The sequence below is a fragment of the Panthera uncia genome, chromosome B4, assembly GCF_023721935.1.
Source record: "Panthera uncia isolate 11264 chromosome B4, Puncia_PCG_1.0, whole genome shotgun sequence".
Taxonomy (NCBI): domain Eukaryota; kingdom Metazoa; phylum Chordata; class Mammalia; order Carnivora; family Felidae; genus Panthera; species Panthera uncia.
Window position 1 is genome coordinate 26,695,952 of NC_064809.1, and position 26,154 is coordinate 26,722,105.

At 48.8% G+C, this 26,154-nt stretch overlaps 1 protein-coding gene across 4 annotated transcripts in view; it reads left to right on the forward strand.

The window, feature by feature from the left end:
* The window catches only part of JCAD (junctional cadherin 5 associated), a 42,282-nt gene extending 17,089 nt beyond the window's left edge, over window positions 1-25,193 (forward strand). For 2 of the 4 annotated variants that reach the window (XM_049624759.1, XM_049624760.1), the window contains 2 exons: window positions 11,441-15,177; window positions 20,766-25,193. In XM_049624759.1, the coding sequence (XP_049480716.1) occupies window positions 11,441-15,177; window positions 20,766-20,902 (3,874 nt within the window). In that variant the 3' untranslated portion in view covers window positions 20,903-25,193. Of the gene's footprint in view, window positions 1-981; window positions 1,645-11,440; window positions 15,178-20,670 lie in introns of all 4 variants that reach the window. The other 2 variants (XM_049624762.1, XM_049624761.1) reach the window with 2 other exon arrangements.
* The last annotated feature ends 961 nt before the right edge of the window (window positions 25,194-26,154 follow it).

Below are 26,154 nucleotides of genomic sequence, written 5' to 3' on the forward strand. Positions count from 1 at the left end.
TTTTGATAAATTGGATGAAACCTAGTGCTTTTCATGCCAAGGCAGTTGTGGAAGTGCTGAGCATTTCGGAACATTGGGATAAAGCGGGGTGGGAAACGGAGGAGGTTTTTCCAGCGGGAGGACCTGTGTGAGGCTGGGGTAGGGAGGAAGGTTCCACTGTGACAGGGAGGGGCGCTGGCTTTCCGCGCCGGGCAGCTGAGGTAGCAGTTTTGACGGCTTTGTCCACATGCCAACTCCTGGGGGATGAACAGGGAGGGAGGGAGAAGGAAATGCGAGTCACAGACTCGGCCAAACTCCCACTAGGCCGAACGGCCTCGGTGGTAAAATTCCCCTCCTTTGTAGATTCTGTGGGTGCAAGAATCTACAATCTAGCCCACTTGAGTGAGACGGGGCAAGTCTTCGTGAGGCCGTACTGGGGCGGCTCGGGGCCCACTGCAGGGAGGAAATGGAGCCTGGCTGGGCCTCGCCGAAGTGGGAATGAGAAAACTAGGAGCCAAGGCTGATAGTCAGGTGACTTCTCTTAGGGTTGTGAGTTGTTCCCCTGGGGGGCGCTTTCACGCTGGGTCCCACCTTGTCTCCTGTCTCTGCATCTCCCCGCGCTTCTGCTCCCTCCTTTGCAGACTGGCCTCTTCCCTTCGCTGACGGTCCCTGCTTTCCAGTAACTGGCTCACAGTGACTTTTGTTCTGCTCTTGCCTCTATGTGATGGTTTAGCTCCAGACGGCCCTGGTGACTGCCACCCATGTCTCTTACGTTTTTGAGACAAGGAATCATTAGTTGGGCTTTGGCCTTGGTTGGCACATCTCAGTCCTGTCCCATCAATGGGGACAGGGAGCAGGGGCTGATTAGGGGAAGGCAGGGTGGACGGGGAGGAGGGGATGACCAGATGTGGATGTCTGACCTTTACCTGCCCTCGATGAAGGGGCTACGGATGAGGGAGGTGAGTGCTGACCTTGTACCCCAAACCTGTTCTCTCTTCACAGGCCATTCATTTAGTAACTCTAGAGATTTGGCATTTCCCCCTTCGGTCGGGTACTCCAGAGACCTTTCCCTGATGCTAAACCACTCCTGAGTGGTCTCAGTTGGCAGATTGTGACGATGGAGATGCCGCAGGCTTTGCACAGACGTCACTCCCGTGGTGCAGGAAGAACCTCACAGGCAGCCTCAGGTGTCCCTGCAGGACTGATAGGTTCATAGCTGGAAAACCAGGAATGTCCTAAAACTGCACAGACAGCGTTCCACTTATCAAATGACTTGGTGCCAGATTTTTCTTGTATCCTAATTTTTGCCGTCTAACCAACGACAGATACTTCTCGAGCGCATCCTATGTGGCATCTCTGTCCTCCCTCTGGCGATATAGAAAGGATGCTTCTGGAAGCTTACGTTTACATCCGTGTTCAGAGACCATAAAGAGAAGTATTCTCTAGTCCGTCAGTTTGCACGCACTTTAGCTATTTGTGCACCTACTGTGTTGTTCCAAGCCTCGCTTGCCAACACACACACACACACACACGCGTGCGCACACCCGGGCACAGACACGCGCACGCACGCCCGCACCTGCCAAGATTAAGGAGAGAATAGAGGAAGTGGGCACGGGAGAAAAGCTAGCCGTTATCTATACGTGGAGGAAACTGCGTGCTTAAAATGTAAGTAGCCATAATTGAATAATACTTAGCTACCTTTAAAATATATAAAAGACTGTTATCAGGCATTCACGGTTTCCTTACTGTGTTTCCTCTGAGAGACTATAATCAGAGGAAGCTGTAAAATAACTTAACGTAGCAGAAGTTTGGATCTGAAAGTCATACCATAATAGGTTCTTCTCTGCTCGGCCCCAGGAATTCTGATAAAGATGTTTGTCAGTTAACCCTGAGAATAACTTGTAATTCTCTCTTGTCATCAGCGGCAGTCATAACTGTGTAGAGACATAGCAATCTAGAAGAGCCTCTGATGTGGCGGTCGGGGGCCTCATCTCGGGAGGTTTATATTTGATTAGCAAACGTCCGTTCTAGATGGTGCTCCTGGGTATGGCAAACAGTCACTTTTCAGAGGCTTTCTAAGCTGCTGTCCAATCATATCCTGCTTATAATGGTTTCCCAAGAAGGAATGCTTCAAGTTTAACGTCTGTTTCTATATCTCTCTTTGTCTTTATGAAATTACATTTCCACAAACGTTATTTGTCTTTTAGCTGCTTGCTTCGCATCCTAATTATTAGGTGTTGTTGTTTTGACCTCTTCACAGAGAAAAGTGCCAGCTGTTTGAGTTGGTGAGCTCATGAACACACGTGAAGAGGCAGACCCCTGGTTTTTCCCATGGTCTTTTCAAGAACAAACCCTTCTTCTGGGGTGCTTTGTTCTTGTCGTTAGGCAGTGCAACCTTTCGGAAGTGCCTGGGGCCGGCCCCCTCTCCTGCACACACTCTCAGGGTGCTTTCCCGTCCGCAGTTCTTCCCAATAAAAAGCAGGAGAGGAGACCTGTGGAAGAACAGAGACGAGGATGAGGAGGTGCCTCTAGAAGAAATGGGAAGGCTCCAGAAGCACAGTCTAGAACTTCATTTGTCTTGGTAGCTGGGCCTCCATCGAGAGAATTGTGAATTGGCGTTTCTTCGTCAGGTGGAGAACCGGGTTCGTAAGGAAGCCAGGACGTTTCCAAGTGAGAGGCAGTGGATGGGAAGGATGTGAAACCTGGGTCCAAGGAAGCACTGCAGTTGGGTCTTCGGTTCTGGTTCACTTTGTTTCAGAGATGATGATGCCTCTGAGTTCTTGACGAAGAACAAAGAGCCTTAGACCAGAGTCTAGCTGAGGTACTGACAGGTATTTGATGTACATGACTGTGGGATCAGTGTCCTTATCTGTCTACACCGAGAGCCGACTGCTTCCTCCTAGCTCCTTCTGGCTCCGGTTTACCTTCCTTGGTGGCTGCCTCCCTCACTCTTCACTGTCGTCAGCTTCGCTTCTGAGGCACAGAGTGCTCCATAGACCCCCACGTGAGCGTGGGGGTGCCGACAGACTCGTGAAAGGGAAGTGAGGAACTCGAAGTGGTTTGTTTCGTTTCATTGTCGATGGCGGCAGTGTGTGGATTGCGCTAGTGAAGACATTTTACCTTGGTGAAAGAGTATCCCTGTTAAAGAGAAAATAGGAAAATACTGAGACAGTCTGCTTCACCTTTTGGAGTTATGTGCAAAAAAAGGGATCAGAGCTTGCTCTTCCTGCTTTGTTGTAATAAACTAAATATTGGTTTTGTTCGACATCATCATTGTGGAAACGGGTGTAGCTTCTTCCTTAGAGACCAGCCATCACCGGAGGGGCAGAGTCTTGTTATGACAGTCAGCTATATCATTATTTCCTGTTATTGTGAAGGCCCATTGATTACAACTTCAAAAAAGACAATACGGGCCGAAAATAATCATCACATAAGACAAACACTCAGTTCTTTCTCTCTTTCCTTTGTGCCCCTTACCTCCTTCCTTGATGTGAGGAAAAGAATTTCAAAATTATCTACTCTGCTGAGAATTTATTTTAATTGGGTTAATAATAGTAGTGATTGTTTACAAAAAAAAAAAAACCAAGGGCTTATTGTGTGTCAGGCACTCTGCTAAACAGTTTAAATGCATTATCTCATTAAGCCCTCCCAACAAACCCAAAAAGGAAGGAACTACTCCCGTCCCTTGAGTATAAATGAAGAATGAGAGGCAAAAGCCAAGCGAAGTATCTTGCCGAAGGCTCTGATTGGAAAGCCCGCGCCCGGGCCGGGGGCTCACGCTCCCTGGCGGCTTGCCTCACTCTCCCCATTGGCGTACTGAGAAATCCAAAGCCACCGACGCTCCCGTCAGCCCTGTCGACTCCGAGTAGCCCTCCCTGGGGGGCAGGCACAGGTACACTGGGCTCCCTCTGGCCTGACTGCAGGCCCCATCTCTTTCCCCTCTGCTCCGCCTAAGCCCTGTCTTCCGGAAGCTCAGACATTCATCAGAAGGTGACTAGGAACCAGCAGTAAATGCAGCCTACGATTCTTGTTGAGATTGAATTTTTGCTAAATAGTGATATGCATCCATAGTGTTTTCAGAACAGCCTCGTCTTCCCTGACTGATCTTTACGGTAACCTTCATAGGTTAGGCTTAATCTTCTCCTGACTCCTATTTCCCCTTTCCAAAATTACCTTTTTATTACCCTGTGTCAGAGGGTTACTTACCCAGTATAGTGTATCGAATATACCAAGGCACACTGAAAAATAAAATTGCAGGTTTCCGGGCCCAGAGAGCATTAAGAGCAAATTCTGTAGCAGCAGATGGCTGACCCGCTCACGGAAACATGGCAAACATCTCACACGGGGCTGGTGAATATGAGTCACTCCGAAGAGATGCCCCAACGCCTCTGCCAATCTCCAAAGAGAAGAGCTTCTCCCTTGAGGAGTATGAGGCTCCTTAAATGACCCGTTCCACCTTTATGCTCAGACTGTGCATCTGGACTAGGGCATGGCTTTTGAAGGAACAGAATTGGCACAGCTGCCCCCTGGTCCAGGACATGCCCACTGGTGTGGGAAGGCGGTCGGCCATACTGGCATCTGCTAGGCCGGCAGGCGGGCTTGCTAACTGGAAGAAATCACTGGACCAGGAGACCACTTGGGTGGAACCTCCCACCCTCCATGCAGGCCTCCGAGGGAAGCCCAGTTGGCTGGACTTTGGGGACTGCTCACGGGGAACCAGGTTCGGGATTTTGTTCATGGAGGAGGGAGGGCATCTCTCCCCCGCCCTCCGGTATCGACACAGAGCTAGGCTGTAGTGTGCCTGGATGGTAACAAGTTGGTACAGCTGAGGACTGTGGAGTCAGAAGATTATCCTGGAACGTGTGAAACCATGGTTGAAAGTCATGTCAGAGGGGCGACCTGGTGGTTCGGTTGCTTAAGCGTCCAACTCTTGATTTTGGCTCAGGTCATGATCTCACGGTCTATGAGTTCGAGCTCTGCATCGGGCACTGTGCTGGCAGCCTGGAGCCTGCTTGGGATTTTCTTTCTTGCTCTCTCTCTGCCCCTCCCCAACTTGTGTGCATGCTCCCTCTCTCTCTCTTTCTCTCTCTCTCTCTCAAAATGAATAAATAAACTTACAAAAAGTCATGTCAAATATTGCCATTCTACGTAGGCTTTTACTTTTTTTTAAAAGAAGGACAGTATTTTCTGTTGTGGTTGAAAAGGAGTCCTGAGAGCACTAATAGAAATGTCTCCGGAGGTTTTTCATCATTAGCTTTTATTACTTCAGTGAATGGGTTTGCCTGTTTTCCTTTAGACATGTTGTTTTTCACATGTTCACATTTCAGATATGTCCCAAGCAGTTTCTTATCAGTTGTTTCCTTGCTATCATGTCTCTTTTCTGTGATAAGGCATGGAGCTGTTAGCAAGTGTTAACTTCTGTCTCACCTCGGTCCTGTTTTCCCAGGGGCTCTGTATAAAGACCCTGCTTGTCTCGTTGAACTTGTCCACACAATTTATTTGAGCTCTCACATTCCTCTTTGTTTTTCTTATCTTTTTCCCACCCTGTATTAATGTGTTCAGCATGTTTTTGTAAAACGTCCTATTGTTAACTTTTTTAAGATGTAAATTATTAGGTCTCATTTTTTTTTAAAAGACAAATTTGATCTCATCTTATTTCCTCAAAGGTATTAGAAAACATATTCTTGGCCTTGAAGCCATGCGAGGGAGGACACAATTGAGCCAGGAATGGACATCATGCATGGTAGCCAGTAGATATCCAGGCTGATAACTTGTCCGAGGGAGAAATTTACAAAACTGCCACCATGTGGGGTCCACTCATGCCTGTCAGACTCAGGCTTATACTGGGTACAGAATAGATGTTTGTTAAATAAGGTCTTTAGCACTATATCATATGGCTTAATTTTAAAATAGATTATTTAAGGGGCACCTGGGTGGCTCTGTCTGTTAAGCATCCAACTTCAGCTCAGGTCATGATCTTGCAGTCTGTGAGTTTGAGCCCCGCATAGGGCTCTGTGCTGACAGCTCCGAGCCTGGAGCCTGCTTCGGATTCTGTGTCTCCCTCTGTCTCTCTGCCCCCCCCCCCCCAAATAAGCAATTAAAAAAACATTATATAAGATTTCCCAGATGACCTGTGTTTACCTTAAATTGGGATTTTGGTGTATTGTACAAAGGAAGAAAGGTTAATCCAGAATGCTTAGCCATTTGGGTTAGTCAGGGCAGATTTGACAAAGGTTATAGAGTGTAACCTTTTTAGGTGGGCAGGGAAGAAAACAGACTGCATTGCTTGTGTAGGTAGTTAGGGTCCGATTATATTCTTGCCCTATTTATGTCATTTTTTATTTGTCTTCTGATGGTGCTCATGGCACTTACATAGACAAATAGCACCTCGGGAGTCCAGCTACCTCTTGGCACTTAAGCACGCCACATGTTTACTGAGAAACCAGAATTTCCATTGGGAAATTGGGCAAAAGCGACACTGTGGATTTTTCCCCTAAAGTCGGTGCCCCGGCGACATGTTTATGGGACTGTAAGGATCATGTGTGAGTGGTGCTGATTAAAACCATTAAAGCCATGTGGTATCCACTCCCCGTCAGCTGAGGAATCAAGGCAGGAGAGGGGATTCTGAAGCAAGGCATCAGCCACACACGTCAATTATTCGTTTTACTCTCTCTTAATCGGGGCTGTGACAACTGTCACCCCAGAAGTGGTTCATCCCCTAGCATTTCTCGGCACATCTGTGATGGACGGGCGGTCATGGAGGAGTTCGTAAGGGAAGGGCCCGTGGCCTCTGGGGTTCAGGAGGGGGGTTCCTCGGCTCACCAGGGTGGGGGCAGGAGACATGCACGCAGGGCTGAGGGTGGTGGCTTCCACGGGAACCATCCTTATGGAACCCGACCCGAGAGGTGTTCTGTTACGCATTCAAAGCCTGAGTGCTCAAAACGTGATTTTGATAACGACGAAAGCCGCCAAGACGTTGACCTTCAGCCACGCCCAGGGTTAACACAGCTGTCACTACGTGTAAGAAGTAAACGCAGAAGCACTTAGGCTGCTCAGTGGCAAATGCTTTACCTCAAATTGATCTGAAATCTTTTCTACTTTTTCAACCCTTTCATTCAGTGGCTGCTTAAAAAGTTATCTGGGAGTGGGAGTGGGGGCAGGACTTGAAGAGCAACCCTCACTTACTGAGGCAAGGAAGTCATTCCAAGACACTACTGCTACTACTGTTAATAATGATGGCATGCCTTGGAGATATTTTGGGTTGGGTTATGAATTTTTTGGTTTTCTGATGCATATTAAAGCAACGTGTGTACACCATACTGTAGTCTATTAAGTGTGCAACAGTGTTACATTTGAAAAAGCAGAGTCTATACCTTAATTTAAAATATTACTGGGGCGCCTGGGTGGATCAGTCGGTTGAGCGTTCAAGTTTTGATTTGGGCTCAGGTCAAGTTCCCACGGTCGTGGGACTGAGCCCCGTGTCAGGCTCTGTGCTGAGCATGGAATCCACTTAAGATTCTCTCTCTTTCCCCCTCTACCCCACTCATGCTCTCTCTCCACAATTAAAAAAAAGCGAAAAAACATATTGCCGAATTGGGGTGCCTGGCTGGCTCTGTCAGTAGAACATACAACTTAAAAAAAATTTTTTTTTTAATGTTTATTTCTGAGAGAGAGAGAAAGAGTGCAAGGGAGGAGGGGCAGAGATATATGGAGACACAGAATCCGAAGCAGGCTCCAGGCTCTGAGCTGTCAGCACAGATCCCAACTTGGGGCTCGAACTTATGAACCACGAGATCGTGACCTGAGCCAAAGTCAGATGTCCAACCGACTGAGCCACCCAGGCACCCCAGAACATGTAACTTTTTATCTCAGGGTTGTGAGCTCAAGCCTCATGTTGGGTGTAGAGATTACTTAAAAAAAATAAAATAAAGCATTAAAATATTGCTGAAAATGCTGACTATCATCTGAGCTTTCAGTGAATCGTCCTTTTGCTGGTGGAGGGTCTTGCCTCGAGGTTGATGGCTGCTGACTGATCAGGGCGCTGGCTGCTGAAGGCAGGGGTGGCTGTAGTTTCTAGAAATAAGACAACAGTGAAGTTTGCCACATTATTGACTCTTTCGCAATTGGTCTGTAAGATGCGATACTGTTTGATAGCACTCGACCCACAGTGGAACTTCTTTCACTATTGGACTGAATCTGCCCAGACCCTGCCTCTGCCTTATCAGCTGAGTTTATGGCATATTCTCCATGTTTTGCTGTCATTTCAACAGTCTTCACCAGGAGTAGACCCCATCTCAGGAAACCACTTTCTCTACTCATCCATAGGAAGCAACTTCTCATCCATTGAGCTTTGATCACAAGGTGGCAGCAATTCAGCCCCATCTTCAGGCTCCGCTTGTAATTCCAGTTCTCCTGTTGTTTCCAGCCCATCTGCAGGGACTTCTTCCATTCAAGGCTTGAATGCTCAATTTGTAAAAAAAAAAAAAAAGAAAAAAAAGAAAAAAAAAACACGTAGTATCTGTGAAGCACGATAAAGCGAGGTATGCCTGTGATCGTAATGATGGATGTTTACTATGCATTTACCATCCGTATTTACCATCCTGGCTCCCGCAGAGTGGCAGCTTCCTCCTGTGTGTTGGGAGTGGTCCCCCTTCAGCCAGTCCCCACCGTTGTCCCCTCCAAGGCCTTCCCCTGCTGTCGCCCGGACTCCTCCCTGTTCACACCGTCCTCTCTCTACCACCTGCCGGCTGCAAAGTGGGCTGTGTTGTAGAAGTCCTTTGGAACCACAAATGACACCTAAGCACATGGAAAAAAAAAAAGGTAACCTCACAAGTAATCAAGGAAATGCAAATTAAAACCAATCAGGAGTTACTTTCACTTCTATAATAAGGAAACAAATTGACTGGAAAAATCAGAGATGGAAAAAATCAGCAAGACTGGTGCCCTACACTGCAGGTGGGAGAGTAAATTGGAACCGAGGGCAGATCTGACGATATAGATAACATAATGCCCCCAACCCACTAATTCCTTTTCTGAGGATTTATTCTACGTAACCTGAGACGCGCTCAGTGTTTGTGAATGACAGTGTTTCTCAAAGCGTTTAGAATATAATCTACGTAGATGCCCAGCAGTGGTTAAGTGAGTCATGTGCATATGACACAGTACTCTTCAACTGTTAAAATTATGCACTTGAGGAATTTTTCATTACATTAGGAGAAGTAAAACGGAGTGGCTAACTGAATGGGCTTCATGGAGGGTCACACTTCCTGGGTTTGAATCTTTCCCTGTTACTTACAAGCTGTACCACTTGAGAGAGCTGTCAAAAGCTCTCTGTGCCTCGGTTTCCTTATCTGTAAAAGGAGAGAGAACAGTGGTTATAAGATTTAAAGGAAATAATTCGTCACACAGGGCCAGACACAGCTAAGTGCCCAAGTGCATGTTAATGTTACATTACTTCTGTACCTCAGTTTCCTCCTCTGTCAATGGGAATGACATCAGTTCCTATCTCCCGAGGGGTGCGGGTGCGCAAATGTACTGAAAGCATTAAGCATGGACTGAGCACAGAGTAACCGCCACACAAGTGACAGCTGCTGTTTGCGCTGTGAGTGCAGGGAAACGTTCACAGAAAACCAGATCCCTCGTAGAGAACCAAGACTGCTTGAGAACCCACATCTTCACCCACACAAAGACTGGAAGATACATATCAAGATAACTATCCCTGGGGGGAAAGATTCCATGGTGGTTTTGTTTTTTGTTCTTTCCTCTATTTTTCTGAATTTTCAACAACAGCTACATGTTACTTTTATAATTTACAAAACGAATAGCAGTTTTGGAGCTGGAACATTGTCCGTGTAGCCCATGGTTAATCAGAGTAGGGGAGTGTGCCAAAGCTTCCTTCCAGTTGATGGTTTTTCTGTGTTAGGGTCCTGGTCTCTTGTCTCTTGTACACAGAGCTGACTGTCGTAGACAGTGTAACAGTTGTTCGGATTTTGTTTTCTCCAGCTGCATTAGAGCAGTGATTCCAAACTCTGGCTGATGCTACTAGAATCGTTTGAGGAGATTTTGAAATATACTGGTGGCTGCTGGCTGGTCTGACTAGATTAAGATATTTGGGGGGGTGGGCCTTAGGCATTAGCATTTCGCAAAGGCTCTCGAGGACATTTCTACCGTGCAGCCTGGTGATGGGGGGCGACCCAGAAGGAGGCTGGCGTTTGCCACACCCCGTCCCACCTGGCAGGGGGTTCTGCCACATGGACAGAGCCCCCCTTCTTCTGGTCAGAGTCGGCCCGAGCCGTATTCCCACATCACCTAAGTTAAGACTCGCCTGGAGGGCTCATTACAAAAATGTGGGCACCTGGACCCTAATCCAGACCTACTGAATCTGAACTTTGACAGGAGTGACGTGGTCGTGTGTGTATTTGCTGAGCCCACTGGGTGATTCTTGCCATCAGGGAAGTGTGGGAACCCGGCTGAAGTCCTGGTTCCATCTCAGCTGCACACTGGGAATATCAGGGGTGCCTAGAAACACGCCGATGCTGGGTGTCCCTCCTGCCTCCACAATTCTGACGCAGTGGAGCTGGGACACTGTCTGGGCCTCGGGACTTGTGAAGTCATGGTTCCCAACAACTAGCAGTGATGGTTCTCACAGTGGGGTGCTGGGACCCCATCGCTTGGGCACATGTTAGAAATGCACGTTGGGGAGGGGCACCTGAGTGGCTCAGTCAGTTAAGCGTCCGGCTCTTGATTTTGGCTCAGGTCATGATCTCACGGTTTGTGGGATCGAGCCCCACGTTGAGCTCTGCACTGACAGCACAGAGCCTGCTTGGGATTCTCTCTCTCCTCCACTCTTTCTATGCCCCCCACCTCAAAAAAAAAAAAATCAAAACTTAAAAAAAAAGAAATGCAAATTGTAGAGCCCCCCACCCCCACCCCCCCACCCAAAGCTGCTGAAGCAGAAACTGGGGATAGGACACAGCAGTCTGTGCCTTAGCAGCCCTCTCATGATTCCTGCTCATGCTGACAAACCACTGCTCTAGGGTGGGGCTGTGAGAAGCAGGTTCCCAGACCTACTCCTGAGAGAACTCAGTGGTCTGGCCTTTGTGGGGCGTGGACTCCCAGTGGCCCATGACCACACTTGAGAAATACTACTCTCGAGTTTACCCTTGCTCCCTTGGGCATTTCAAACTTGTAAGGGCCTTGACATCTCTCAAGTACCACCAGTGGCCTGATGCTCTTGTGGGAAGCCTGCTGCTGAGACTCCTAGGCCCTCGGTGGCAAAACACGTGGCTGCCTTCCAACCATAATTAGTTGGGACGTGTTTTCTTTAAAGTCAGTGAGTACTCTGGTTAGGAACACACTTTTCAGAAGTACTGACCTGAGTTTGACTCAGAAGCAGACACATCCACATTTCTTCCGTGTGGTTCTTCCCCTGGTATAACTTCCACGCCTCTCTGTTTTGTAGGTTTTATCATCAGCCCGTGCTGAGGTGGTCCTCTCAGCCCCAGACCGCTCACGACCACGCCTACTGGAGAAGAAAAGGACAGGAGGTCGGTGGCTTGCTGGGGCCAAGGGCCCGAGAAGACCCAGAGGTCAGAGGGATGGCCCAAGCCCACAGTCTGCCCGTTCACACGAGGGAGGGCCCATGGGAAGTTGGAGGAAGGACAGAGAACGTGATGAAGAAGGCAGTTTGGGAAGAAGAGCTGAGAATGGCAGGACCTGCCAAATGGCAGAATATAAGCCTGGAGAGCTGGAACCAGCCAAGGAAACTAGGGAGGCAAATGTCTGATGGTGATGGGGAGAGACTGTTTCAAGATCTGTACCCATTTGTGCAAGGAGAACATGTGCTGAATTCCCAAAGCAAAGGGAAATCCCAGTCATTGCCCAGGGTTCTTTCCCCCGAGGGCCTGAGTTGCATGGAAATTCCCATTCCATTAAATGATGGACATTTTCAAGGTGTTCCTAAAATGCCATTTTATCCCCCAAATTGTGCGCCAAATTTGGAATCCAAAAGGAACCCCGAGAAGGGGGGTTCCTCGGTCCCTTTCCCCCGGCCTAAGTTTGGGAGACCCCTCAAGCCTCCACCTTACGACTCCCACCAACACTCCAGGGCGGGCGTGGAGGCCAGTGACTCTCTGGACAGTCAGCAGGCGGACTTGTGCGTCTCCTACTTGACCAAATCCAGCGAGCCCCGGCTGGAGCTGTGCGCGCCCGACTCTAGTTTGGAGCCTCCCGTGTACGTGCCTCCGCCATCGTACAGGTCGCCGCCCCAGCACATCGCAAACCCCTACGTGGAGGACACAGTGCCTGGGCCCGTGTGTGGTCCCCGTCAGCGGCAGCATCCGTTGGAGCCGGCCGGTCCCCCTGGCACCGGGAATGAGTATGGTGCAAGCCCACACTCTCCTCGCGGGGTCCCTCAGCAGCCCCGGCCGACCACCGCGTACGATGGCTCCGTTCTGTATATTCCCTTTGACGACCCACGGATACGGCATTTCAAACTGGCCCGCCCCCGGGGTTTCTGTCAAGAAACAACAGCCAACGAGAAGTCCTACAACTCTAGTCCCAGCACTGCCCTGGCCCCTGCTCATGGAAACGGTCAACAAGATGGTGCCGTTTTGAGCCCACAGAGTGTGAGAACCTCGCCGGGGGGTGTGAGTGGCCCGGCCACTGCCGATCCCAGTCCCTGGTGGCTGTGGGACCAGCTCCCCAGGGATGTGGAAAATGGCGCTCCTGACCAAAGAGCCCACGGTGCCGTGGGGGGACAGTGGCCTGCCCTGGACAGCGGCCAGGGCGGGCACACAGAAGGCCTCGTCTCCCCCCCAAGCCCGCAGGGCGAGAGTACCTGTGAAACTCGAACCAAGCTCAAGAAGTTCGAAACTGGGATTCGGACCAAGAAAAGTTCAAAGAAGAAAATGAACGAGACAATATTTTGTTTGGTTTCCATCCCAGTTAAATCAGAATCACATCTGCCAGATATAGATACGAACAACAATGACTTAAAACAGGGCACTGATAAAAGGAATGGGCTTGATAAGAGCGCAGCTTTGCAGGAACAAAGTCTGCTGAGCATGTCTTCCACCGACCTGGAGCTGCAGGCACTCACAGGAAGCATGGTGGGGAGAACAGAGTTCCAGAAACAAGATCTGGGGGAACCAGAAGAAGGCAAACAAACAAATGACCTCAGATTCATTCACCCTGCACAACACAGAGAGCTCAAGTATTCTGGCTCGTGGCCAGGGCACCAGTACAGAGATCAGCAAACCCAAACCACTTTTGCAGAGGAGTCCAGAAGCGCGCTGCCCCTCCCCGGTCAGAAGCCGGGAGGCTCACCAAAAGCAGTGCTGACTCCAAAATACTCAGACCCTCTCGTCTCGGAGGCTCACGCGCCCACGGAGTTAGCTCCCGGCGACCGAAACCAGAGGCCAAGTGCTCATCACCTGAAAGGCCAAATGTCCCTCAGCCCCTCCAGCAACAGTGCTTTCTCAAGGACTGCCTCCTGCGTAAGCCAGGCACCTGTTTCAAAAGCCGGGCCCAGTCAGGCCTGCGCCGAGGGCCGTGGCCACAGAGCCAGCCCCGTGCCCAGGGGCGACGTGGTGAAGGGGGAGACCACCGGCCCGTGCAACAGCAAACAGCTGTTTGGTCAGTTTCTCCTGAAGCCAGTTAGCCGCCGTCCCTGGGATTTGATTAGCCAGCTAGAGAGTTTTAACAAGGAGCTTCAGGAAGAGGAAGAGAGCAGTCCTAGCAGCAGCGACAGCAGCAGCGAGGACAGTGACACAGAGTGGCAGCCCGAAGGCCGTGCTGAGGCCACGGGCAAGCACTGGGGCTGCGGGGGAGACGGCCAGGCGTGGAGGGTTGAGGAGCCCGGGGCCAGGCCGGGAAGAGCCAAGAGTAAGTCCGAAAGCTGGAGCGAGGGGCAGAAGCCTGGCCGGCCTGGTGCCCGTGCTCAGTGCCCGGGCCCCGCGGAGGTGGAAGGAGGCCGGGGGGCGGTGGTGGCGGCACACGGAGGCCCGATTGCCGATGAGGGAAACCAGGAGGTGGAGCGCGCCCTGAACACCGAGCCAGCCGTCAGCCCAGGTCCTGTGAAGAGAGCGGCTTCCTCCAGGTCAGGTGACACAAAACCAGTGCCCTCATCGGATCCGGCCTCACTGAGGCAGCCCCCGGGAAGCCAGGCACTGCCCCGTGTTCCCATTTCTGCCGAGCTGAGCCCAGCGACCCCTCGGAAGGCCGGTGGCGAGGAGGGGAGGAGCCCGCCGGTCCCGCTCGCTCTCGCCAGCAAACCCCGAGGGCTCTCGGCGCCGGACTTGAGGTCTGTGGGACTGACGCGGGCACAGGAGCAGAGCGCTGGGAAGTCAGATGCGTCTTCAGGTGAAGCCAGTGCAATAGAAATCCCCCCAAATGAGTCCCTTCAAGCAAGGGCTGCGAGGATCCTGGGCATCGAGGTGGCCGTGGAGTCCCTGCTGCCAGGCACCAGGAGAACGGGACAGGACCAGCACCCCGAGCATGACGGAGGTGGCCGCGGGCCGGAGGCCCCCAGGGAGGAGCCTGGGTCCGGTTCACAGCTGGATGACCCCGCAGCGTCCCCTGACGCCTTTTACGGCAGGAGAAAGTGCGGCTGGACCCAAAGCCCTCTCTTTGTAGGGGAAAGGGACAGCGCCCGTCGCGCTGCCCCGGCCGCTGAGCCCTCGGGTGCGGACGGGACTGTCCCCAGCAAGGCCCCCAGCCCCGAGCCTCAGTACAGTCCCCAAGAGTCCAGGTCCTTCAATCCCAAGGACATGGGGACAAAACCACCCTTCAAGTCCACCCTGTTCCATTTTATAGAAAGGACCCCAAATATGCCAGGCTCAGAAAAGAGGCTCAGAAGCACTTCCAAAGTGATTGAAAGTTTACAAGAGAAACTGGCTTCGCCCCCTAGGAGAGCAGACCCCGGCCGCTTGATGAGGATGAAGGAGGTGAGCTCCGTGTCCCGGATGAGGCTCCTGACCTCCCGGAGCGCTGACTCCACAGAGGAGGCCGAGGAACCGAAGGCCGAGAGGGACCCCGGGATGCAGCCCGGAGGCCTGGTGTCTCTGAACGCCGGGGACCTGGCTCGGAAGGCCGGGCTCCCGCTCGTGGTCTCCAAGGGCGCCCTCCCGCCGGAAGAAGACAGTCGTCCAACGGCACACGGGGAGAAGAAGACCATCCATCAGGATTTCTGGTGCCCAGGTGAGGAGTCATTGTGCAGGCAGGCGTTACAGAGTATTAGTGTGGTGCTCTGAGCGTGTAACACCAGGCTGGTGGATGATGCCAGTCCTGCGCTGGTGAAGCTGATACTGTGCATTGTTGCCCCGAAAGATTCTCCATTGTCCAAAGAATTATCCGGAGGCTTTCCTTAAAAATCAGGATCCGGTAGTGTACCGTAAATGGTTGTATATCTACGGAAATTCCTTATGCAAGCAGCTATATCTAGGTATCTATACACACATAGTTTGGGCCCCGTACCGTGCAGAGGTAAATCAGTAAAGTACTGGAATTGTGCTGCTGTACCGCGATGAATCTTGTAGGAGGCGACAGTGTGTGCCCTGCACCCTCCCCGAAAACAAGCGCTCCCCCCAGACCCCCCACATGCTCTTTATACCAACCTAATCATATGATTAAGTAAACTACCCAGCCCAGGATGCTGTCTTACATTGTACCTTCCAAAATCCTTTGACCCTCATTTTATGTTTTTGCTACCGGCCATTTATGAAACTTTAAAAAGCTTTAGTAAACAAAAGGAGCAGTTTGCACTGTGTCAACACCCTAAACAGGGGGGCTCCGTCGGTTAAGTGTCCGACTTCGGCTCACATGATGATCTCACGGTTCGTGGGTTCAAGACCCACGTCGGACTCTCTGGCGTCAGCACAGAGCCACTTCGGATCCTCTGTCTCCCTCTGTCTCTACCCTTCTCCCTTTCACGTCCTCTCTCTCCAAATAATTAAATATTAAAAAAAAAAAAAAAAAGTTCACCCACCAGCCGTGTCCCATAAGGTCCCCTATGGTCTTATGCAGTAAAGCCCAGGACAGAGAACTTCGGCAGCAGGGCCTGGCACGCCTCTGGGCCCTCTCCCTTCTGTCCCCTTCACACCTTCAGAGCTGCTCTGGTTCAGACCACAAGGCGGGTTCCCAGTGGCAACAGGGATTTTCCCCAAACACAGTCTCAGCCTCAGCTCTGACACGAACAGGGATCTCTGTTTCTGGCGTTTTCTTCAGGGCTGGGGAATTATCGATTATGTATCCTAGAACTGATTCGAAGAAGAGTTGTACATGTCAGAAGGCCCACATGCAAACCGCAGACAGAAGAGACCATGAATCATTCACACCTTTTTACAGCAAGGCGAATCTCTTCCCTTGTGTGCGGGACAGCGGGGACCCTGGGTCCCAGGCCCACCTCCGGAGCCCAGCCTTCTAGTCTTCCTGAACACCCCCTTTCTCTGCTTCCTGTGGTGAAATCCAAGGATTTAAAAGTCAGTGGACAAGCTCGCTTGTTTTCAGCTAGAAAAATCCAGAATTTTTGTTTCATGAAACGCCTACTTGGCACTTTAAAAATTTTCCCACAAATGCCGTATGATTCTTAGGAGTGTTAGATGGTGTTGCTTGGTTCCTTATACAAAATACATCATTGAAACAAGCCATTTGTCAGGGCTCTGTCGGATCATCTGACTTAACAAAGTTGGTCTTTTCTGAGAAAGAGAACACTAGGATGTGGAACCGTTGCCATAAGGGCAGAAAAAGCATTACACGGCCCATGTTTTAAGCTGTTGGGATTTATTAGGTTTCTCCTCCTCTCTTGGTCCCCCCGGCCCCACCTCCCCAAATATGCCCACTTGCTTTTCAGTACGAGTTAAAATGAGTTTCTTTATCAGTCCTGTCTCATCCTGAGAATTGTAAGAATTTTAAAATAAGACAAATCCAGGGCGCCTGGGTGGCTCAGTGGGTTAAGCGTCCGACTCTTGATTTCGGCTCAGGTCATGATCTCATAGTTCGTGAGATCGAGCCCCACATCAGGCTCTGCACTGACATCATGGAGCCTGCTTGGGATTCTCTATCTCCCCTCCCCCCACTGTCTCTCTCTTTCTCTCTCTCTGCCCCTTTTCTGCTCGTATGTTCTCTCTCTTTCTCAAAATAAATAAATAAACATTTTTAAAAAATAAAATAAGACAAATCCTGCTATAATAAAACACCAGGGTGTAAAGATTTCTATGTCTCAGTCCATGGGCACATATTCTGGGCAGTATTTTGTAACACAGAAGTTTTAGTTCAGTCAAGTGCCCCTCAATTTTTAGCGTGATCCCTTGGCATGTGAATGAGGTTGGAGAGGTATCTGAAAACATGTAGATCGTGCCAATTTTAGTGTTAGCTAGCCATCTAAAATACCTCTTCCATGACCTTATTTTTTTTTTTTAACCATAGTGACTAACAAGTAGAATTTTTTTTTTCTCCTCTCCACCTGATGCATTTGTTAATAAATAATGAAATGACCCAAAATCTAAAGGCAGAGAGATACTCATGATGCCACACAGCTACTGGTGACATTCTTAAGCAATTGCATAGCAGGACACCCCGAAGGACGGGGCTCGGGTGAACCTCCGTCAGTCCTTCATGGACTGGTCACCAGGCCTACACAAAATCAATCATCTGGAGAGGAATGTGGATCATGTGACTGAGATAGTCAAACTCTGAGATATGTTCCCTTTTCCACTCATCATTTTACAAGTTAGAGTAAAGCCTTACTGCGTTTTCACAGATGGACTTCTTGGACTTTGTTTTCCTTTTGATACATTTTATCATTTTATGTGCAAGAATCGTCTCCGCCCCCGCCCCTCCCCTGCCCCCCTCAGCCCAGTGTGCAGGAACGACTTCACTGCTCCTGAATTCACAGCCCACTTAGATTTGGATTTTGTTCTGGAATTTTAAAATAAAACTATACCGTGAGTATCTGTAACCTCCTCCCGCCCCCGCCAACGTACACACATGCACACACCCTTCTAGAACTTCATGATCTGTGTTGTGATGGAGCGCCTACTGCATCATAAAGTACTTCACGCCGCTGAAAGACGGTCCTTTCAGCTGACATCTTTTTAGTGGTCTTTTGGGGCTCTGGCCAAGAAGTCAGCACCTCAAAACTAACTCAGGTGACAGCAGTCCATCCCTTCTGGGTGGATTGTGTTCCAATTTGGAAGTGTAATCCCAGGCACTGGCAGTGCTCAGAACGTGCTGGCTCCATCAGCTTTGGCGGCACACTCCATCCGTATGGGTGCGGGAGGGAACAAGGAGAGACCAGCCAGGGAGGGTGTGATGGAGCCGTCTGTCGGAAGGCTGGATGTCAGCACGATGTCAAGGGCAGTAGCCCTCGAGGGTGTTAATACACAAAATATCCACAAGGGTTGGGCCTTACTGAATTGTCTTCACCTGAAATATTGCCCACCAGAACCAGGATTCTAACTACTCGGTAACCTGTCTGTCTTCTAGATCTGCTAGCTCCTTATTACATGTGGGTCCTTGAGCGTTTGAAATGTGGCTCATCCGAACTGAGATGTGCTGTACGTGTAAAATACATGCCAGAGTTCAGAGACTTAGCAGATAGAAAAGTTTAAATTTCTCAACAATTCTTATGTTGATTACCTGTTGAAATGATCGTGTTTTTGATAGATTTAGTGAAATGGGATATATTATTAAAATCAATTTCACCTGTTTCCTTCCATTTGCCTTAACACAGCTTGTAGAAGATTTTAAGTAATGTTATGTGGCTCACGTTATATTTTTATTGGACCTACATGCTCCATGATCTGAAGAAGGAGCCCATTGTTCTCCAGAGTTCTAGCCCCAGTTCCCTGGCTCCGGGCCCTTAGCTTCATCAGTGGGGCTCGGGGGTACACGCACGGTCTGTGGAGGTGTCTCCCGGTGCCTGGTCCGAGGTGAGCTGCTCAGTGCCCACTGTCTGTGTACCTCAAGGCTCAGTGGATGCTCAGCCTCCTGGCCTGTCACCAGCTGAAAGCGTGCCCTTCCTACCGTGTCATCCATTAGTGACCGCTCTCCTCATTCTCAGTGGAGAAGAAGATATTTTTGCTCAGAGGAGGCCCCCCACTCAGAAGCAGCCCCACTCAGAGGCTGACTGAGCACAGAAGCGTAGCGCTCAGCTGCTCACATCCTGTGTCGTCACACTGGGCGTCGTTCAGCGTAACATGTCAGAAGGCAGCTGACCCACCTGGACTCCACTTGCTTTCAGCCCAGTGGTGCGGTAAATCACGTTCGAGGAGGAGCAGACTGCTCTTCCTAAACGCAGACGCTTTGTCCTATCCGGCTTGTGATGTCGGGCTCAAAGCGCCGTAGGCATGCCCTTAGCGTCATGGTTGTCTTACGTGCACTAAACACATGGTGGCTATGCCGAGAAGGTGTGAGGAGACGTGGTAGCACATTTTGTGGCTAGAGAAATTGGGATGTACGTGGCCTTTGTGATGTACAGGGGTCCAGATGGGTTTGGGAAAAGATCGTTCTGCCACCGTTTTTATAACCGTCAAATTGTACCAATCCTCCTAGATTTCCTAAGCATTTTCTCTTAAATAAAAGTCAGGACGCCTTTGAGCTTCTGTGGCAGGAAATTCTGGCCGTAGGAGGCACACGTGTGGCCTTGGGGCTTATGTGGATCCTGGAGGACTGTGAATCCCGGGGTGGTCAGATCAAAATCACCCAGCTGTAGGACTAATGGCAGCTTCGGACCATCGTTCTGCATGGCGTCCCATTTTGGAAACGCAGCTCACTCGGGCCCAGGCTGGGATTTTCCAGTTGTGGGCTGTAGAACGGGTCAGTGTGGTGGCCCAGGCTCCTACACCCCTGTGCGTGGGAAAGGCCTAGAAGAGTGTGTGAACAGGCCTGTGTCCAGGCCTGGGCCTGTCTGCTGACTGATGGCGGCCGGAGACAAGAGGCCTCTCATTGCTGGCCAAGCAGTCAAGATTTCAGGGTCCTCAAGCCTTCCAGGGACAGCATTTGATCACAAAGATGCATTTTTTAAAGCAAGATTTCAGTGGAGTTGTAATTTATAAGAAACAAAAACAAAACAAGCAAACAAAATCCTTGGTATCAGGCAAGCATGCCTTTGCTGGTTTATGTGTTGTATTTAAAGTTAATGTTGTTCCACTGTGGACAACAGGAAAAGATTATCAGAAATTAAGCAACTAACATTTTTCTATCTATGATTAGGTAGTGATCATACATGTCCTTTTAAAATAGCCTTTTTAAGAATTTTTTGATTTTTTAGTTTTAGAGAGAGAGTTCGTGCTGGCTGGGGAGAGGGGCGGGGGAGAGAGAAAGAGAGAGAGAAAGAGAGAGAGAGATAAAGGAAAGAAAGAAAAGAAAATAAAAGAGAAAAGAAGAAAGGAAAAAAAAGAAAAGAGAAAAGGAAAGAGAAAAGATCCCAGGCAGGGATCGTGACCTCCGTTGAAATCAAGAGTCTGACGCTCAACACTGAGCCACCCAGGCGCCCCGAAACAGCCTTTTGATGATAAGGTTTTTTTGCCTCTCAGTGAAAATAATATTGTTTAAATGTTGAAGCATTAACTCTACACTTGTGGATTTTGCTCCCTAAACATACTTATTTATGGTCTGAGGGTTAAACCAAAACACGCAAATTGAATATACTACTAATTTTTTTCTTTTTGTTCTTTTTTTTCTTTTATACAGATTCATACGACCCTAGCAGAGTGGAGAGGGTGTGAGGAGACGCCAGTTGAGCACGGGACCGCCAGAGTTTACTAACTGAGTGTTCTCTCGTTTAGCCCGTCAGCCCGACTTGCCCGTGTGTAAGCTGGAGACTACTGGCCCTTCGTGTACCGTAACATCCTTTACCACTGCCACCGAGAACTTCGTCGTCCCCACGGAATCGCTGTGTGGAAATAAAGCATTAGTCCGTTGAAACCATCTGTTTTTATAATATAAAGAGTGAATGCCTGTATTTGCAAAGGAGTCACATAAACTCTCCTTCGTGACGGGTTTCGCCAAGCTGGTAGATAGTTTGGTGTTAATCTGGTTCTATGTGAAAATTCAAACGTGAACGATTTTAAAAGGACTGTGAATGTCGTAAATTCCCCTCTGCGTCTCCACGGCCTGTGGTCCGCGCTTGCGTTAAGGAGTTTGGGACGTGGGCCAACTGCCCAGCGTCCCGGCGCTTTGAGTTTAGGGGAGACGTGATGAATACATCTGACCCATTTCTAAACAATTTGGCCTTCTGCTGCTGCAAGTAACTCTGTTTATAAGTAGCTTGCCATCAGAGGATAAGAGCGATACCTTTTAACTTTCTAAAAGATTAAAACTTGTACCATAATGTACTCAGAGTATTATTTATCTGGCAGTGAAATCCTTCGATCACTCGCAAACATGCCACTGTCTGCTTTGCACTCCGTACTATTTTTATGTTCTGTATGGATGTTTAGAAATCCTTTATATGAGAAATGACTGCTGGTTTAAAATAGACCATTTTAACAAAGTAACTCTATTTCTTTTTACAAAAATGCTATTTTTCTATGATGTAAACAATTGTGAGGTGGCAGATTTTTAAGGAAGTATTATTTTATTTAAGAGTCTGTATCCCTTTGTGTGAGAGGAGCCCCCAAAAGGGCTCGGATTTTGCTTTAAAGCACACGTCCCTTGCCCACTCACACCTCAGCCACTTTTATTTTATCTTAGAGATGTCACTATAGACAGTTTACAGGGTTAATAAACTTTTCACGAAGATGCTTTTGCAAATGTAGCTGTAAGGTTATATTTGAAAATAACCCTCTTAAAACCAGCCAACATCCTTACAACTATTTTTGCTGCCATATCCTCTAGGATTACCAAAAAAACATGGTTTCATCTTGATAGGTCCCAGGATCAACCGTGGGACCAAACTTTCCTCCCCCTTCCCCCTGCTCCTCTATGAAATATGTATTTTTATCTGGGATGGTCCTTAATTATTAGTCTTGGCATATTTTTTAAAAGCGCTAGAGACATTATATATATGCCATCCCTGAAGTATTACGAGGCCTATGCATTCTGCTGTGTTTACCGTTGCAGTAACGTGCACAGAGTTAATGGGTCTTCATGCTTCTGCCCCTCCTTTCTAAGTAAGGTGTTCTCGTTAGCGAACACTTCCTGAATGGGTTCTTGTCGCCTTCCTTCCTCCTTCCCTTTCCTGTCCTTCCTTCCCCCCTCTCTCTGTCTCTCTCTCTCTCTCTTTTTTTTTTTTTTTTGAGAAACCACCTTATCTATTTTTAGACATTTCAAATTCCTAAAATGTGAACTGTTGGGTGGTCTGCAATTTGGCCCAAAAACACCTCCGACCGGGCTTTCATGGCCCATTTTTATCTGTACCATCTGATCTGATTTCCTAAGAACTTCATGCATTTGGACTGTAATAAACAATACAGAACCGAAGTCGTCCTGAGCAGTCGTCTCAAATACGCTTCTCTGCAGTCTTGGTCCTTACCCATTACCCCGAGTCTTCTACTTCCTTCCAGATTTTGGCTCTTGTGAAAAGTTGTCGTGGGCTCTTGCTTTCCCCGCAAAGGACATGGGCCAAGTCTCCGTGTTAGGAGTGGCAGAAACTTCTTCCCGGGAAAAGTTTTAATGGGGAAGAGGTCACTCTGTTACGGTTGGTGAATCTCTCAAGTCATCTGAGAACTGAGGGGGGCCACAGGGAGGTCTTTGTGGGGGGGTTCTTCCCTCTGCATTGCAGATGGAAGAAGTTATACGTGTATATATATACGTCCACATATAGGCACATACATATATCCATATGTATTCACTCTGCTCTGACTTCCTCCTAAATTTGCTGATCCCATCTAAAAACCTCTTGTAATCAAAATAATTTGAGATTTAGCTGACTCCTCAAGAGAAAGAAAAGGATCCTGAAGAGAAAAAAATAGAGTAACCTATGTAGATCACAAAGCAAAATTTCTTTCAGTTTTTATTTGAAATTGTATCATCTTTCTGAAACCATTCTGAATTTAGCCACAATTATCAATATTTATACTTTGAACCTTAACTTCTGGATTCCAGCCTGTATATAAATCTTTGGTGTGTGGCGAGGAGAACTTTGACAATTTGACTTTTAAACTTGCATATTCTGAAGTAAAACATTATCTAATCCAAAATAGCTTTCCTGGAAGTTTTGAACTTAATGCTGATTATTCTCTTATTATTACTGTTTCTCATACATATATAACTCTCCATTATTATTTGTGGCTGGAAAAAACAAGTGTTCCTATTTTGTGTTTGTCATTGTTTTCTCGCACGGATGCTAACTGGTCGTGTCTCGTACTTTGGGGCTTATAAAATTAAAAGCTATAATTTTGACCATTTGGACTAAACGTTACATGCGGCATTGCATATGAAATGTATTTGTCTTTTTTGATGTGCAAAGCAAGGGAAAGAATGTTGGTAATACAGCTCGAGTTCCCTTTTTTTGAAGACAATTTCTAAATTATCGAAAACCAAGTATCTTCATTATCCCATTCAACCTTACGTTTCTGCAGACCGCAGAAAACCGCCCGCTAATGGGGCACAGCTCCTGAGTGTGTCTTCAGAATTCTTTTCCATGCCGCTTGGAACATGGAATTCTTTAGAAGTCCCTTAAAACGCATCTAGTCTCCGAGATGCTGGTTTCCTCACTGAAGTCGTAGGTTAAGGTTTGGATCCACGTGCAAATTCGAAGTAGAACTTTTTCTGTTCTGTCGCACTGTTGGTGAAGTGTTGTTAACGTGGAGCTCAAATGCGTAATAACGTGGATGGCTCCGGAACCAGACCCTGACTGCCTCCTGCAGCCGCAGAACGACTTCCTGTGATGGCAGCTCGGCCTCGGGCTCCCGAGGAGGAAGGGCGAAGCCGATCCGCTGTGGACACAACTGCTTCCCAGCTCTGAGCAGAAACGACTAATGGAAAATCTGATTCAGCCACCACTTCATCCATGACCCCCTCTCCTGCCCCCCTCCCCGCCCCAGAGATTGTGTTTGTGTGTTTTGGCTATTTTGCTTTGTTTTGTTTTGTTTAAAATGATTAAGCAGTACACAATGAAGTGTCAGGTTAGCAGCTCTTGGAAAGTGACCAGCAGAACTCCCACCGTCTAAATATCTGAGCTTTAGAGAAACACTCCCAGCTTCCCAAGTTCTTGCGAGCAGTGACTTTTGTGTCTGGACCATTTTCTGCCAGATCCATCTGTGCTTAGGGGACGGAATGAAGGGTGGGAGTGCGTCTCAGGCAGGGCTCGTAGGCCTGGGGGAGTTCTGCGTTTTCTTTTGCTTTTGTTTTTAACAGCAGATTCTGTACATCTGTTTGTAGGAGGAGAGTTGCTACTCAGGACAGGATTTAAGAGACAGATTCCAAGTGACCTTTAAGAGTCTGCGTGGTGGGAGGCCCTTTTCCAGGAGTGGGGGTTGGTCCACTTTGGGACCCACCGAGCGAAGAAGGAGGGGGATGATAAAGAATAACACTAAAGAAAGAACACCCCACCCCCTAGCCTGCACGCTTTGTTTCAAAAAAAAAAAAAAAAAAAAAGAGGGTTAAGACTACAATTCGGATTGAGACCTCTTAGAAAGGTCGATACGGTCTAGCAATCTGCCCATTGAAACAGTCCTTGGGTTCATCAGCAGTGCGGAGAGGCGGGCAGAGTGCCTGCAGATTCCTGGCTTTGACTTCCGAGAGCCCCTATCACAGTTGTGTTTGTTATAGAAGACAGGAAGGTCCTGATTCTGTGGCCTCTGCTCAGTGACTGAAACTTGAACCCGAAGGCAAGTCCGGATTGTCCAACCATTCGTGGCATTGCCTTGACTGGGAGTGAGGAGGAAACACTCCTCATAAGATCACCTGTCCCCTTTTCCATACAGAAGTCAGGTCTGCTGGGGCCTGTGGCTAAGCTGAAGGAGCAAGACATCTCTCTCCCGCTACCCTTCACTCCACCCTGTAGCAGGGCCAACATGCGTGACACTCACTGTCACGGAGCAAGAGAGAGACAAGAGCAAGTTCAAGTTGAGAAGCATATGGCAGAAATTAGAAATGAAAACCATATGTCGGAGCCAGGGAGAAAAGCAGTAACCTACGGATTATAAAAATCAATGAATTACTCCCCACTTGGGTCAGCTGAAATTTGAGCCCTCACACTCAGGCCTGTCAGGAATGCTAAGCAGAAGCATCTCAAAAAAAAAAAGAAAGAAAGAAAGAAAGAAAGAAAACTCCCGAAACTTGGTGAAAACAAGGCTCTGTAACCCCACAGAAACTTTGTATCTGCTCATCATTTCTTTGGGCACCATTAATAACGTAAGGCAGGTAGAGAGGGTTCCAGGAGAAGACACAACTGGTAATGGCCAATCGCCGCTTGCTGGTCATCGCCCCCAGTTCAGGCAGCACCAGACGCCTGAAGGTGATGAGGGGTGGAGGTGGGTGAAGACTAACGCCAGCAGAGCACAGATGAATGTCTCCCAGGAGCTCCTGTATCCGCACAATGTAAAGACTTGCTCTTTCAGGATGGCTGGCCTGCACAGTAGCACACGTATTCCAAATAAACATTTTGCATGAAAGGACCTCTGTCCATTGTCTTTGGCTGTGGGTGCACGTGCTGCCCTGAAAGCCTTTAAGGCTGGTCTTCGGACGGCAGCAGGCTGAACAGGGTGCAGCTCGGGTGGTATCGTAATACAGGGACGGGTGGCCCAAGGGGCTCCGGCACCTTCTGGCATTCACCGAGTATCCCCCGGGTGGGTGTTCAAGGTCCTCTTGGATCTCCCGCAAGAACTCGCTGACACGGTGGAAAAGAGGCCTGTGGTCAATCTGGGGACTAGGTTTGAACTTGGGCTTCATTATGAGCCACATGGTCTTGCACATGTCCCTTCCTGGCTTCTGTTGCCCCATCTGCCCCTCTTATTCCTTGACTATAAGGACCAAACATACAGAGAAGCCCACGTCGTGGGTGTTCAATGAATGGAAAACGGATATAGACCTGGGCCTTACGAGGCATGGGGAAAATGCTTGTCTGGGAACTCGCAGGTTTTAGAATCCAGGCCTTAGTCCCCTTCTAGGAATTCACTCCTTGTTTTTAGAATCCCAGCTCTGGAAGCACATGCCAAGTCCCAAACTGATGCTCTCAATTTGTTTCCAGTAGCCCAGGAAAGTGATAAGCTGGTGTTTCTGAGTTTAAAA